This window comes from Clytia hemisphaerica, unplaced genomic scaffold (genome assembly GCF_902728285.1).
Source record: "Clytia hemisphaerica strain Z4C2 unplaced genomic scaffold, Clytia hemisphaerica genome assembly, whole genome shotgun sequence".
NCBI classification, from domain to species: Eukaryota; Metazoa; Cnidaria; class Hydrozoa; order Leptothecata; family Clytiidae; genus Clytia; species Clytia hemisphaerica.
Window position 1 is genome coordinate 510,735 of NW_027104275.1, and position 16,655 is coordinate 527,389.

Consider the following 16,655-nt stretch of genomic DNA (forward strand, 5'->3'; position numbering starts at 1 on the left):
CACGGAAACAATGACCAGCAAATTGAACGCGCTTGGCTTTAAGGAGGAGAGAGATTGGTTTCAAGGAACCGTATATGGTACGTTTTGTTGGATGGTCACGCCAAGAGAGATTTTTAACCCTTCTCAGAAGTCTGGTATAGGTACCGTCTAGTTGCTTTTCAAACTTTTTGGTAAGCGACCAGGTTTCTGAACCGTACATAAGAATTGGCTCAATAGTTGACTTGAAAATTTTTACTTTGAGACTAGAGTCGATGAAGGAAGATGACCAAATACTATGCAGCTTATTGCATGCACACCAAGCATGCACACCAAGCTAAACCTTTGCGAATTTTAAAGTCTTTTTCAGAAGAAGAGATGTAAGAACCAAGATATTTGTAGTCTTCTACCTTTCGTAGGTTTGTACCAGATATTGTTTTAATATTGTCTGATAATTCGTTAACATTAAGAGTCAAATATTCGGTTTTGGGCTCATTGAGGTATAGGCCTGTACAGTTTGCAGCAGATTCAAGAGCAATTAGAAGGTTTTGTGCATCCTCTAGGGTAGAGCTGATAAGTGCTATGTCGTCAGCAAAGTCTGTATCTGTTAAATGAACGGCAGGATTACGAGGACCAAGCCTACGTTGAAGAAGAAAACCGCAGCTAGATATTTTATCAACAGAAACGCGCATAAGGTAATCGACAACTAGAATAAAGAGAAATGGTGCAAGGGTATCACCCTGGAGAATACCAGCTAAAATAGAAAAAGTTGAAGTCTCACCATCAGGTGTTTGTACTGAAGATTTTGTATTAGTGTACAGAAGTTTTATGGCATCAATGATCTTTTGAGGGATGCCGTAAAGAGAGAGAATATCAAACATTAAGTCGCGATCAACCGAATCAAAGGCTTTCTTGAAATCAACAAAAATCAAAATTGCTTCAAGATTAAAGTTTCTAGCTTCCTCTATGATTCGTCGAAGAGCAAGAACTTGGCTTAAAGTAGAACGACCACTTCGAAAACCGTTTTGATTTTTACAAAGAATGGGTTCAACATGAAACCGTATTCTATTTAGAAGAAGTTTATTATAGATTTTTGCTGCGATTGGGAGAAGAGAGATACCACGATAGTTTGTGGCAAGACTAAGTTCTCCCTTTTTTTGGTACTGGAACGATGGTCGATTTTAACCAGTGTGTTGTACAAACTTTGTCTTCAAACGCGAGGTTGCAAAGCTTTAAAAGGATATCATGAAAATTTCTGTCCTTCCAGATAATAGGAGGCATGTTATCTGGACCGAGGGCCTTGCATGATTTTGTTGTGGAAAGGACCTTTGTCAACTCTTCCATGGAAAAAGAAAAAGTAGATATATCTAGAGGGGGAGAGATTTGCTCTCGTGGGAGAAAGTTATTTGTTGTTAACACCGGTTTTTTACCTAAAAGATTTTTGAAATGCTGTAACCAATTATCTAAGCGTTTTTTATCCGAGCCACCTTTCAGCTGGATGGACGGTTTTGAGTTCTTGCCACTTAGTTCTTGTACTACTTTCCAAGCATCGCGATGAGAATTTTTGGAAAATTGCTCAGACATGTCCTTCAGCTGAGTATCAATAAAAGAAACTTGAGCCTCTAGGTAGGCCTCGTCAAGTTTAGTCTTAGCAGAGTTAAGTTGCTCCTTGCGCCTCCGCGTTGGTGCTGCATTATACAAAGAGAAAGCTTTTGTTAGAATTTCTCTTGCTTTCTTGACTAAGGGACATTCTTTTGGGTCTGATTTAGCTCGTTTTTGTTTTCTTGGAAGTTGCTCTAGGGCAACTTTTTCTGTGGAATCTTTAAGACAAGAGTACGCTAGCTCAACATTATCTTTCGTCAATTCTTCGTTGAAAAGAGTAGAGAAACGGTTAAAGACCTCAATTCCAAACATGCTACAGACTTCAGGATTTGTAGAGGCTCTTTTCCAATCTATTTGTTTTAAGGGATTAGGTTTTGAAGGTTTGGAAGAGCGAAGACTAAGTTTGACCTTAGAAGATACGATGCGATGATCAGTACTCACAGTAGCAAAGGAAGAATATGCTCTTGAGTCCTGTATGCTATTATGCCATTTTTTCCGGAAAAGGATATAGTCGATCTGTGCTTTATCGCCGTTTGGATATTTGAAGGTCCAGAGATGATTAGCACATTTCATGAAGGAGTTATTTGAGGAAAAAAGGTCAAATTCTTGTAGAAGATCTAAAAGGTATTCACCGTTACGATTTGTAGCCTTGTCAAATGAAAAAGGAACATCAGGGTAGGCAAGTTTGGCATTAAAATCACCGGCTATGGAAAGAAAATTATGCCTTGGAATATGGCTAAGCAAGTTTTTAAGTGACGAATAAAACTCCTCGACATCTTCCTCGGGAGCACTGTTGTGGGGGCTATAGGCACACATTACTGTTAAAACTGGGTTGCTGGAAAATTCAGCAATGACGATTCTAGGTATAATTTTTTCAATTCTTATTAAGTTGCTGGCTGCTCTAGATGAAAGAAGAAAGCCAATCCCTCCAACAGAAGCGTTTACCGTGTTTTTTGTTGCAGATGAGGTGATATGCTGGGAGGAAGAAATAGAATCGTAAATTAAATCATCGTCAGGGTGAAATATTCGATGTTCTTGAAGAGCAATGGTGTCTATAGAGTTATTAGACATGGAGAGTACAAGTTCATTAAGTTGTGTTGGTCCGCTTAGTGTGCGAACGTTAAAAGTACTGATTTTTAAGAAGTTAGAACATCTTAAAAGTTTTGTTGGTTTTGATTTTGATTGACCAGGTTCCATCTTATCTGGAGAGACCCTCCCGGGGTTTAAGATCTCACCTTCATTGGATCCCAAGGTGGAATCAAAGAGAGAAGAATGATCGAGTAACCAATTGATCCCGGACCCTGGAGTTTTCTCCTTAACCAAAGTGGTTAGGCAGAAGAGGATCAAAAACCATATCAGCTATCTGTTGTTAACTACCTAATGATCCCTATCGCTCTACCTGCTATAGAACGAGATTTTTTAGGCTGGTATACTCCAGCTGGTGTTATATCAAAGTTTTCCTTCTCCTATCTGAATTGCTTTACTGGGCTATAAGATGCTCCAACTACACCTAATTCTCCGAAGAGTTTGGAATGAAAATAAAATAAAATTGTGATTAGAATATGATACATCATTATACTTGACATTCTCGGATATATACAGATAAAAAAAAGAAGGTTTATATACAGGTTAAAAAGAACATATGCACTAGCTTTGCTCGTTGGCTTTGCAGGGCAAGGGCGCCAGGCTTCGAGTGAAACCATCCTTGAGGAAGACTTGAAAGTCAACCCGCATACCCATCTGAAACAGAATGTTATAAACAGTCTGTGTATGAACCCTTGTTGACAGACTTTCTGAACTTTGGAAACCCAGGCAAACACACATAATCAACTTACCATAAAAACTCTAAGATCTAAAAACCTTTTAAAAGCTGTGTGGTTTACAAAATTGTCTGTTCACGATGCCAATCGTGCTATGTTGGATATACATGCCGACATCTTATCACGCGGATAAAGGAACATCGACCATTGAAGGCTCCAGTTGGCTCACACATGAATTCTTGCGCTTGTGAACTGTCCATTGATGACGTAGAAATCATTGCGTCATCATCGAGAAATGAAAGACACTTAATGACTCTCGAGGCACTTCTAATCAACCAATTGAAACCTGAGTTAAACACTAGGGATGAATTTAAAAGTCACGTGCTTACAATAAAGTTTTAATCCATTTTTCTTTTATTTTTTCTCCCTTGAGACTTGCAACATAATTAGTATGTCAGCAATGTTTTTCGGGATTTTTTCAAGCGAATTTGATTTTAATTAGTTTGTTGTAGAGTGTATGAAGAGAAGTTGTATGTACTGTAGATATGTGAAAACATTTTTTAACCTTAAACGAATTTTAATTCTTACTTTTTATTTTTTATTTTAGACCTGATGATGATCAAATTGATCGAAATATATATATTGTCAACTAAATAATGATACCGTTGTTGGATCTTATTTTTCAAAATTACCATATTTGCCACAATGTTTTTACCAAATCATAAAAACTCTTTCACAAGCTCTAAAGAGTTTCAAAACTACTAAAAACCACATCAAAACATCAGCCATATGTATTGAGACTTCCAGCCAACAGCCATTTTGTTTCTAAATGAATCATGTTTTCATTTTCATTTGTTTTCCTTTTTTCTGCAGAGTCAGCTTTTTCCATAAATTATGCGCGCGCATCAAAATTATCAAAATGCGCGCGAAAGTACTGCTGAGTAATACGCCGAAAGTTGGCCAATCAGGCCGAACCTGCATTGCAGGGAAAAATCTCCCTGCAGACGAGTTACCTGCACCAAGCGTTAAACAAGAAGCAAAAATATCATAAACTAGACTGTGAAAAAAGTTTAACGCTTGGATTTCTAGGCTAGGTTTACATCTGTAGGGGAGAATCGATTAACACTCCCTTTGTCGATAAAAATTCAGAACATAAACGAAACAAAAGCTCAAAATCACTTTTACGAATTTTACGAAAACTAGGCAGCATGAACTTGTATGGTGTCCAGTTGAAATGTATTGCAATATAGAAAAACCATATTCGCATTCTGTAATAAAATTTGAACCAATCAGAAAGCTTAGGGAAAATCAATTATGACTTACAAAGGAAACATGATGAATCAAAAGAAATCGTGGTATTTTTATTGTATTTCTTAATCGATTCTCTCCTAGATGTAAACCCACCCTAATAGTCGGTACAATTTAATTTTAGTGTTGAAATGATTAAATCAATTATTCAATTGATATTCACTATCCAATAATAATCCGTATCCGTAGAAATGTAAACGTAAAAATAATGAAAACAAAATCGCACAAAATCTTCTTCACAAAAATCAATTTGAAAGGAAAACGCTGGCTTTTCAAGATGCTTATAGCTTTATTATACCTCTTAACTTTCAATCCTCAAGGAATTAGATGTGGGCTAGTGCGCTTTCGCTTTGTCGGTAGAAATGTGGCAATCTCTGGACAACCAGTGCCTTGGCATGAAATGGAATCAACACATTTTGATTTTTGTTTTCGTAAATGTATCATTATCAAATGTCATTATATTGAATATGAAAAGTTAATGATAACGTCTACAGATGTATGGAGTTGCAAGTTATATGGATTGATCAGAAGTATATCCGATCATTTGGTCACCAAGCTCGGTAGTATATTATATAATGCAGAGCAACCATACGTAGATTGTGATGATTGGTTCAGAAGTGGTTACAAGAACAGTGGTGTCTATGAAATCACTTTCAACGGAAAACAAAGAGATGTTTATTGCAATATGGATGATGTAAAAAGCGAAGGTTGGACAGTCATTCAAAAGAGAATAGACGGTTCTGTTGACTTCAATCAAAATTGGTCAGGATACAAAACAGGTTTTGGTCAACCAGAAAGTGAATATTGGTTAGGGAATAATGATATTCATTTCTTGACATCAATCCAAAACAGAACCGTTTATCTCAAGATTTCGGCAACCACTTTTGAAAGCGAATCCACACATGTTGTTTACAAAGGTTTCAATATTGAAAATGAAGAAAATAAATATAAACTTCACACAGGTCTTTTTTTCTCGGGAAAGTCACTAAATAAGAATGATTTTCTTAATCATGATAATATGTATTTTAGTACACCAGAAATTGATAATGATGTGAGTGGGCAATATGATTGTGCAGGTGGAAGAATTGCTGGTTTTTGGTACTTTTCCTGTGCAAATATGACACCAAATGGAAAATATTACAGCAATCAATCTGATTGTATGAGAAGACTATCATTACATTGGTATAGTTTTAAGGGGGATGGCTATTGCCTGAAAACCTTTGAAATGGCTATTCGAATCACACCGCAGGAATGATAAAGAAAAGACTATTTTTCTGTTGCTAAATCCAATAAGCAATAGAAACGACTCTATTGAACTTTTGTTTGGTCTTGTCGTATAATTTGTCACTTTTTATGCACCAAAAAAACTAATACAGGATTTTAAATGATAACGAGAAAGTCCATATATGAACTTAAAATTTACGGTGGAGATTGAAGAAGATGGATAATTACCTTTTCTCAGTGTTCACATCATACACAAGGGAAACACCCTTGAGTCAACCGACTGACAAGGGCTTCATGATGAACTTTCTTGCTATTGCACCAAATCGACAGAAACGAAACGTAGTATGTCACTAGCCACGCCACTTTCATGAAAGTCTTGACAGGGCGAAATCAAAGTTGGAAAAGAACCAATATTCATCTGAATTCTACAACCCAATCAATATCTCAACACACAAAGAGCAACAGTTAATATCAAACCAGCAGCTGGAACAAACGCAAGCTAAAGTGAAGTTTCAGTCGAGTATTGTGTTAAAGTAACTGAATAACTTTATCGACCAATTTCAAAAGTGTGGAGCACGAGTACAGCAAGTTATCAAGCTCAGAAAACTGAAAACAACACTGCCGAGCCTTAATCCTTCTATCAAGGCAAAAACTGAAAAGTGGGAGTTGTTTATAAAATGGCTTGTCCAAGACAAGAATCTTGTTATGTCGGACAAACTAACCGACACACGATTACCCACTTTAAGGAGCATAAATGTGAAAAGAAAGGTCCAGTGAGGATGCATTTTTTGAGATGTTGTGAAGAAAACCCCCCCCCCTCTCCAGCGGTAACTCTGATCACGATATCACGCAATTTTTTGTCTTCAATCACGATTACGCAAATCAGCAAATAAAATTACCAAACACGTATCCCTTTGAAAAAGTCCAAATAACGTATCACGGCTCAAAAACCTTTCAAATCACGATCACGTTTTGACCTCTCATCACGCAATTACGAAAAAAATCATTCCAAATCACGTAATCACGCTGCAAAATTGTCCCTATAACGTCACCACGGAAACCGCTTGAGGGGCCTCTGTGAATGTACATCTGAATTTAAAGCCCTTGAAATTGTAGGTTGTAATCAAAGAAGAAAAACATTTATTGACTATTGTGAGGTACTATATATTAGGGAGATAAAACCTAGCTTTAACACCAAGGACGAGTTTAAGAGCTCACAGCTGCCCATCATTTTTTCCATTGTTATTACTTAGTGATAGTCATGGGTATTTGAATTCTCAACTTTTAAAAATTTCTTTAAAAAAAAGATAACCTTGTACATTTAATCTATTTAATTTGCTTAAAAATAATGCATACGATCTTGTATAATGTATAATTGTGTGTCGTCATTTTTATCCATCTCAACTCTAATACAGATATACAGCGTTTTTTCTAAAAATTTAGCTAGATACAGATAAAGGGATTTCCAAAATACCTGATTGAACCGAATTCAGGATTTAATTTAGTTGTGGAATATTTTGGTCGTGGAAAGATTCACCTACTTAGCCAAAAAATACGTCACTGCGCGGTTCTTCTGTTACTGCTTCTAAAATTTCACTTAACTAACAAAAAGGTAGCCACAAAATCTAAGTCAGGGGTCAAGATTTTGGATGCCAAAAATATTTTGCCAATTTTGTTTCTCTGTTTGACAATATTCCACTCTTAAATATTTTTTCAACAAGCACGAAACCGGAATATCATTCGAGTTCTATTAGAAAAAAGTTACAGTCTTTTTTGTCTCCACTGCAGATTATATTGATTGATGATTGATATGGAGCCATCGAGCCAATGCTGGTGGAATGAAACACCCTCTTCTCACAGACCCTGTAGGATTTTATCAGCTAGTGGGGGTAAAAATAACGGACCAAAACTCGATGGGGATTGACATTCCCATATTTTTATGACTGGGGATTTGAATTCCATCATTCTCTAGCCAGAAAATTCAGTGGGGATGGAAAAAATAGCGCAATATTTTGAAGTGGGGATTTACTTATCTGATTATTTTCCGCGGGACAAAAATCAGAGTATAATCTTCCACTGGGGACGATATTTTGGTAGTTTTTCCAGTGGGAAGGGTTCCCAGTGGGTGTGAGAAAGGGGTGTAATGAATGAGAACAAAATAATTCAGTTAAGAATTATTTCAACCCAACCGAAATCGAATAACTAGAATAATAAGAATTTCTCAACAATTACTCAAGAGTTAGGCTGAGAAGAATGCTATCAATTTCAATTCTCTTGTTAATTTCCAAGTTATTACACTTATCTCAGATTAAAGTTAAAATGCGGCAGAGAAAGGCTTCAAACACGTATTGTTATATAGATTCAATCAGTAAAATAGTATTTTTAGCATGAGATTTATTCAAACGATTTAAAATTTATGCAGGGGTAGTTAAAATAATCCCTGATTCATAATCAGTTTGTTTAGGAAAAACATTAAATATTCAAATATAGTTTTATTCAACAAAATTCAATTGGATTTCTGAAATCATTTTTGAAATTTAGATTTTTTTTCCAAACTTTATTTTTTAGTTTTAGGTAATGGAAAGAAACTATAAAAATAATTTTTTTTTCAGATGCATTTTTATAAAAAATGGTAAGATCAATATCTGATTTAGTTACAGAAATTCAATGGTGGCTCCGTTTGGCAGCATTCCTTCATGGTCCATTAAAGTCGTTTTTACTTCACGTTTTGCATAATCTTGCCAACGACCCATCGTATACTGGACTTCCTCAAGACCCTCAAAATCTATATATCAAAAGCTTTCAACCCGTTCAAGTCAAAACAAAATCAATAGATTGAGAAGTAGGCACATTTTGAGTCCAGACCAAATAAGAAAATTACTTCCACCGAATAACAATGCAACAGACTCGTCCGATTTCGATGTCACATTACTATGTTTACTGATTCGTCAATTCACGACACTCCAAGCCCCTGCTAATAGATGGGATGACAAAAAGCTACCTCTTGTTGATATCAGTATTGCAGCATTCGTGATCCGTGCCAGAGAATGGCGAAATTACATCCACCACACAGAGCCTAACAAAATCACAAAGGTGGACTTCAATCAGAAATGGGCAGAAGGAGAACTTATAATCAACAATCTAGGGTTCATTTACAACACAACCCAGCTCAAAACAATGTCTTTGGACATGAAATACGAAAATGTTGTCAAATCAATGTATCTTTATTTGGAAAGAAAGCAAACAACCCTTTTAAAACAACAAGCAAATCTCGCTGATCAGATGAATTCTCTTGTTGTCTTGCAAACTACTATGGGAAATCAACAGACAATTCTAAACAATAAACACAAAGTCTTGGCTGAAAAACAAGCTTCGACATCCCAAGATTTTGTTAACCTACGAACTTCAAATGCTCAAAAGATTGGAGATCTAACTCAAGAGTTGACCCTTCAAAGGGAACAACAAGATCTAAATTCAGAAGAAATCAATTCTTTAAAAAAAAGATTGGAGGAAATTAACACCGCACGACAATCTTTAAAAGAGCGCTTTTCCAGTCCTAGGAAAAAACGGGTTGATTCAGGTAAGGATGATTTTCAAAATGAAGAAAAACAAATTTCTCATTTTTTCCTTTTATTAAAACAATTACTGTATCTTGGTCAGAAAAGAAAATTATCAAGTACTTTTTTTTCCGAACAAAAATGGGATACATTTCAACAAGGTAAATATAAAATTTAGATTGTTTGTCAGTTTGAACTTAAAGTGTTCACCTAAAACCTTTAGGGTCCTGCTGTTTGAAGAAAGTTCTTGATCACATTTCCAAAGAGTTGGGGATTGAAGAAAGGAAGACACTTCTCAAAAAACTTGGTATCGAAGCTGATAATCCACGAAAAGAATTTTCGGAGCAATTGGAGGATATCACATGGTCGGAGATCAAGAAAGAACTTGAGGTACTAGAAAGAAACGACATTGTCAAGTATATTAAGAAGAATACTTTACTCACAAAAGGTACTTTATTTGTTTTAGGCCTATTTTTTGTACTTTATTTTTCCTAATGGGCAGTAGTGTGGTGGGTCGACTAAAATTCGGGCAAACTTTAGAAAATGAAAAGTAAATATTTTTAACGCAAGCAAAGTGAGCACAAAGATATTTGGGTATTTTTTCTCTATTTGGCCGAAAACTGCCATGTCTAAAGTGTAAAAGAGCAAAGGGGCGCCGAAATTAGTAATTAGAGGCGTCTTTTAGCACTTTTTGTATTTTAGCGCCCCTTTGAAAAACCTCCGCTGCCCTACCACGCTACTGCTAATGGGTAAAGAAACCTTGAGGGAAATAGCTCACACAACTAGATCTAAACTGGTTTACTAAATTACCAAATAACCCCGAGATTCGCATACCATTCCGATTAGAGAAAATAAAAATTATCAAAATCACCAATATATTGGGATCAACTTTTGTGATCAACTTATACAATGAACTTTTTAGATCTCCAGAGAGCAGCATCTCATTTAAAAGAACACTATCTAAACGAACTGATCCGGTGTCTCGTCGAACAACCGTTATCTCAAACGGATAGCGATATTGATTACGTCATGCGAGAGGATGTTTATATCGATCTCGTTGTGTTGCCATCCTCAACCGTTGACAAGGAATGGTCAAACTCTGATCGTGATGCTTTGGTTGAACAGCAAAAGCTTGTAAAATCAACTGTTGAAAAAGATATCAAAACTATTTTATTACCTAGCGATGAAGTCGTTTTTATCCGTGGTGTTGCAGGAATTGGAAAATCAACGCTTCTTGACATGTTTACACTAAAATGGGCCAAAAATGAAATATCTAATGGAATTGACTTTGTTTTCAAATTCACTTGTAGAGAATTGAATAATGTTTCGACCAATTTCAACAATCTAGAGCAGCTCTTCAAATTGAAATTTCCAGACGTGATGCAAGTCATCACATTTAAAAATCTGATGGAGATTTCGGAAAGAGTTTTAATTGTTGTAGATGGTATTGACGAGTTAAGAGATTTATATGAGGTTAGAAACGACACAGTATCAAATGGGAACAGGATTAGTAATAAGGTTTTCGAACTACTTAATCCGAAAACAGGGTGGCTTTTACACCATAAATCAATAGTTTGTGGACGTCCCAGAGCTACTGAATTCATCAAAAAACAACTTCCACCAAGTTCAAAACGGAAGACCGTTGAGGTTTGCGGCTTTGATGACAAAAATATTGAAAAATATATTCAAAACTTTTTTCGTGATAAGAAGGAAAAAGCAGTTTCCGTTCAAACAATAATCGAAAGCTCGTACGATCTGCGTATTATGGCACGTGTACCGGTGTTTTTATACATTATCTGTCAAGTTTAGGCCAAAAAAAAAAGTAGTTTTGTTTCCGGAAATGCGGGTGACGAAAAACACAGGAAAAAATTTTCGATTTCCAAGGTTAGAAATTTCAAGTTTTCTTAGTTGGAAAAATGATAAAATCCAATGCAAAATCCAACCTGAAAATGTGGGACATTCTCCAAGGTTGGAAATTTTGCATTTTCCATGGCTTGGAATTTTCGTAAATCCAGGTTGAAAAAAGCCAAAATCCAAATTTAACAAGGTTGGAATTTTTTAAAATTCAGTTGGAAAAAAGCCAAAATCCAAGCTTAAACAAGGTTGGAATTTTTTAAAATTCAGTTGGAAAAAAGCCAAAATCCAAATTTAACAAGGTTGGAATTTTCAAAAATCCAGGTGGAAAAAAGCCAAAATCCAAATTTAACAAGGTTGGAATTTTCAAAAATCCAGGTGGAAAAAAAGCCAAAATCCAAACCAAACAAGGTTGGAATTTTCGAAAATCTAGGTTGAAAAAAGCCGAAATACAAGGTGGTTGGAAAATTCGAAAAATCCAGGTGGAAAAAAGCCGAAATACAAGGTTGGAATTTTGTGAATTCAGTTGGAAAAAAGCCAAAATCCAAGCTAAACAAGGTTGGAAATTTCGAAAATTCAGGTTGAAAAAAGCCAAAATCCAAAAAGTGATGGCAGAGATGTGGAAAAGAGATCTTAAACAAGGTTTTTGTTTTTGTGAACAGTCACTCGCTAGCCTAGGCTCGATGGCTCCCGGTCAATCTCTCGTTATTGTTCGCACAGATACGTGGTTGATCTTAGATCACTCACACAGCTCAGCAGGGCGCTATTTGAAACTATGACACAAGTACCCTATGTGCTTCACTGTGCAAACTCACTGCGATTGACCGAGGCCGCTCCGAAGAGACGCCTCACCTGACGGAAACTTACAGCTTGACTGCTCACATTATGGCCTAATATCTAGGTTAGCTATACATCAAAACAGTTTTGAGCGAAAAATCGCTTGTGGTTTTCATGGTTGGAAATGGTTGGAAAAACGTAATTTCCACATGGATTTTTAACGTTTTCCAAACTGTTTGGAAAAACACAAATTTCCAACCCAAAAAGTCTAGTTTTCCAATCGAAAGAGTTTCAATTTCACCAAAATGTAATCTCCACATGGATTTTTAACGTTTTCCAAACTGTTTGGAAAAACACAAATTTCCAACCCAAAAAGTCTAGTTTTCCAATCGAAAGAGTTTCAATTTCACAAAAATGTAATCTCCACATGGATTTTTTAACGTTTTCCAAACTGTTTGGAAAAACACAAATTTCCAACCCAAAAAAAGTCTAGTTTTCCAAAATCGAAGAGTTTCAATTTCACAAAAATGTAATCTCCACATGGATTTTTTTAACGTTTTCCAAACTGTTTGGAAAAAACACAAATTTCCAACCCAAAAAGTCTAGTTTTTCCAATCGAAAGAGTTTCAATTTCACAAAAATGTAATTTCCACATGGATTTTTAACGTTTTCCAAAACTGTTTGGAAAAACACACAAATTTCCGACCCAAAAAGTTAGTTTTTCAACTTGAGGTATCCAATTTACTAAAATATGTATTTTCACATCGATTTTTGACCTTTTTTTTCAACTCCCAAACTGTTTGGAAAATAAAAATTTCCCACCCAAAAAGTCATGTTTTCCAACCAGCCTTGGAAAATTGTCATTTCTACATGAGTTTTTTTTCACTTGATTTTTCAAGGGCATTGGTTTATTCTACAAAACCTATGGGTAATTTACGTTTTCCAAATCAGCTTAAGGTAATCGCTCAAATTTCCAACCTTCAATTATAAAACCAAAATTTCCAACCCAAAAATATTGAATTTCCAACCTTGGAAATCGAAAATTTTTTCCTGTGAAAAAATCTCACCCGGGCGGCCGGAAAATATTTTTTTTTTTCAATTTTCCTAGAAAAACTCTAATTGACGTGTACGAAAAAATAATCCAGGTTCGATGTCTCTTTACTTGAAAAAACGAAATTTTAAGAAGAAGCTGTACTCTAAGGTAATTCTATTCACAACAACATAAAACAGGAAAGTAGAAAACATTTGTGACAGAAGATTTTCTTTTTCAAAACACAAGTGACATACGTAAATCTTTGAATACAATCGTTAAATGGATCGTAAAATCGTAAAAAGGAAAATAAACTCTTTATGTATCTTTTTTATTGCGACGAGCTCGCTGTTTGTTTGCTTTGGCGGTTTGGATTGGACCCCTCTTCATGACTTTTTTTCCGTTACCTTTGCACTCGTCGCATATTGGGAGTACCGTCTTGAATAATTTCTTCTCTTCTTTGTCCACTTTGGAGTCTTTTTTAATGCGTTCTTTAGCTTACTTGTCTGAAATATTCAGTTTGAAAAAAAGTTTTTTTTCTTCGATTGCACAAAAAAAAAAGTTTTTTTCTATTTGCGGCCGGGTGAGATATATTTTTTTCCAAAAAAAAGTTCACCCGGCCGATTTCCGGAAACAAGACTACTTTTTTTTTTGGCCTTACAAAGAAGAGTTGATAACAAGTCCAATCACGACACAGACAGAACTTTACTTTTTCACAACAGTGGTTTTCATTAGAAATCATTTCAAAAAATATTCATCGACCTACACAAATGTGATGGATATTGTAAAAGATAAAAGTGTTGCTGAAATTCTGTTTTGCTTGATGGAGCTGTCTGTAACCACATATATGCAGAATAAAGTTGTTTTTAATGAAAGCGAGATCGCATCTCTCAAATGCCCAATACCATTAGAGGAAACCGGATTCATTTCAAAGTATCAAACCTCAACATTCAGTGAAGTTACTTTTCAATTCCGTCACCTTATTCTGCAAGAATTTCTTACTGCGCTCTACCTTTGTGTGACAGAAAATTTTGCACCTTTTCAATCGAACAGAGAATTCACGAGTTGTAGACCAACTATTGTAGGAATTGCAACAATGCTAAAGAGTGGAGAAAATGAACTTTTCCTTTTGTTATTTAATGAACTGATCTTAAGCTACGAAACACGTATCATGCTGAAAGGAATTGCTATTGGTGAAGCAGCATCTGATCAGGTTCAGGGAGTATCCCAAGTATCCAAAGTCTTCCAAAGTCTTCATACCAAACTCTTCATACCTACAAATATGATTAATGAAGAAGATACCTTCTTCATCGACACCACTAACAATGATTGTATTGAATTTCTCACTTTGTTTAAAGAATCACGTGGCAACTTCACTCTACCAACACCACTACCAAAAACAGCATTCTTAAACATTATGAATAACTATAAAGACATCCGAAATATTGTCAATGTAATAAATGCCTTGAAAATTAAAAACATTTGTTCACTTACTGTAAGCAGACCATCTTACAGTGACGAAGAAATGCATCTGATATCAAAGACACCTTTAGGTGAGAAGTATGTAATAGAGATTGACATTTGTCGTAGTGCTAGATCATTTTCTTGTGAACCGGGACTTCTTTCTGTGCATGTCACCCCTTCATCATTGAAAAGTTTGCCAGGTGATTTGTTGGAGAAATCGACATCCATTTATGTCGAAGTCATCCTGATTCAGAGAATTGATCAAATAAATGAGATTGCTTCTTTCTTTCATCATTTGGCAGTATCTTTCAAAAAACCTATCATATTGAAAAGCTGGTCATATTTGGATAGTGAAAATGGAAGTTTGCAATATTTCGACAAACAATCTATTCGATCGTTTCACGTCGACATGTGCAGAATCGATATTTGTACTTGAGTCGAAGACTCATTGAATAAATTTTCTTTTCTCTAATCTTTGATCGTTTATTAACGAAGTTGAATGGAACATTTTGTTCACAATGTTAACTAGATTAGACAACGTGATGAAAGTGAGGATGAAACTTCAAGCAACTAATCATGATAACATCTCCGAAAAAAAACAATATTTCTGCAACAGCGTTTAGGAGAGTAGCGTGTAAATTGAAAATTAGGTGATGGATAAACTGCTTTTGATTACCTGATTCAAACTCCTCCCTGTACATCCAGTTGCAGCCTAGCAAGAATGCTATAAATTAATGCAAAGACTTAATTACCCAGTAATGAGAAAGGAGAGGTCAAAGAAATAGCGAAAAACATTTTTATGGATAATTTGATACATTTTTCTTATTCATTCTTATTAATTTATTCTTATTTGTGTATTGGATTTATCTTTATTTCCTGTTATCGGCGATCCAAAAAATATCTGCAATCTGATTGGTTAAAAAGAGTACAATATATCATGTACAAAATACAAATTGACGAAAAGATGTTGCATTGTAGCGGTAGAAGCAATCTAACATCACTTTGCTACAAAAATGCTCTGCGCTTTTTTCCAACACAAGAAGTGTATTTTTTGGGTCACCGATAAACCAGTTATCAGACAGTGGCTCGTACAATATGGAAATACTTCACTTGTGTTCTGGACTTTCCGTATATTGTACGGAAAAATCTCGGAAGTAATGAACACTTTCTTAGTTTTATCAGCTTCATTTTGTGTTTGACTACAATGAATTTTAATTCTTGACTAGTAAGTATTTCAGCCTAAAGATTCTTTAAATGATCCTGGACAAAACATCCAAATATTTTCACCTAATGATTTTCCAATGTCGACATTATTATAATTTGAAATCTCTAAAAATGGGTTCTTACTCTGAACTTCGTTGCTTGGATTTTCTATTTTATTTTCTTGCTGAAATCCAGAAACTTATTAGTTGAGATTGTCAGTTAAGTTTTACTTAGAAGGGGGGGGGGGGGGGGGTTCAGGGGGTACCCGATTCCGCAATTCCGCCAATTTTTTCTCCAATTTCCGTCAAACAGTCTTAAATTGAACCAAAATTCCGTCACCGAAAATTCCTTTGAAATTCAATATTTTTGTCGAAAATTCCGCAAGTTTGCTAAATCTTTTACCAATTCCGAAATTCCGCAATTCTTTTTGCTAAATTCCGTTTTTCCGCACTAAAATTGTCTAATTTTCCGTCTCCGTCAGAGAACCCAATTTCCGTAATTCCGTCTAAATTTTCGCCAAATTCCGCCACTCCGTCCGAAAAAAGGGCCGATTCCGCTCCTCCGCCAAACGTGAACCCCCCCCTTAAAACTATGAAAGAATTCGTTAGGCAAGATATCTCATACCATCTGAATTATCTCTTTAATGCCATGAGTTTTTGATGCAATGTATTGAACGTGAATGTATTTAAACATATAGGATGCGTTCAGAACTGCTTATTTTTTTTTACATTTTTCATTGTGTATTTACGGCAATCACACGCATAGGCTAATCGATTTTTTCTGTCTGTCTGTTTGTAATTTTTTACCAATAAACATGGGTCCATTTCACTCGTGATGTATTTTAGACCCCCTTCTCATAGACCCATGCCACTGGAAAAATTAGCTAAAATATCGGTTCCC

The 16,655-nt window shown here is 35.5% G+C and overlaps 1 protein-coding gene and 1 long non-coding RNA gene across 2 annotated transcripts in view; one reads left to right on the forward strand and one right to left on the reverse strand.

Moving 5' to 3' along the window:
* Positions 1-16,655, reverse strand: part of LOC136816840 (uncharacterized) — a 53,134-nt gene that overhangs the window by 11,505 nt on the left and 24,974 nt on the right. The gene's annotated exons all lie outside the window — the stretch shown is intronic.
* LOC136816849 (NACHT, LRR and PYD domains-containing protein 10-like) lies at positions 8,437-11,236 on the forward strand. Its single transcript, XM_067073178.1, has 3 exons — positions 8,437-9,450; positions 9,651-9,875; positions 10,350-11,236. Exons 1-3 carry the CDS (start codon positions 9,048-9,050, stop codon positions 11,234-11,236), a joined length of 1,515 nt encoding a protein of 504 aa, XP_066929279.1. The 5' UTR covers positions 8,437-9,047.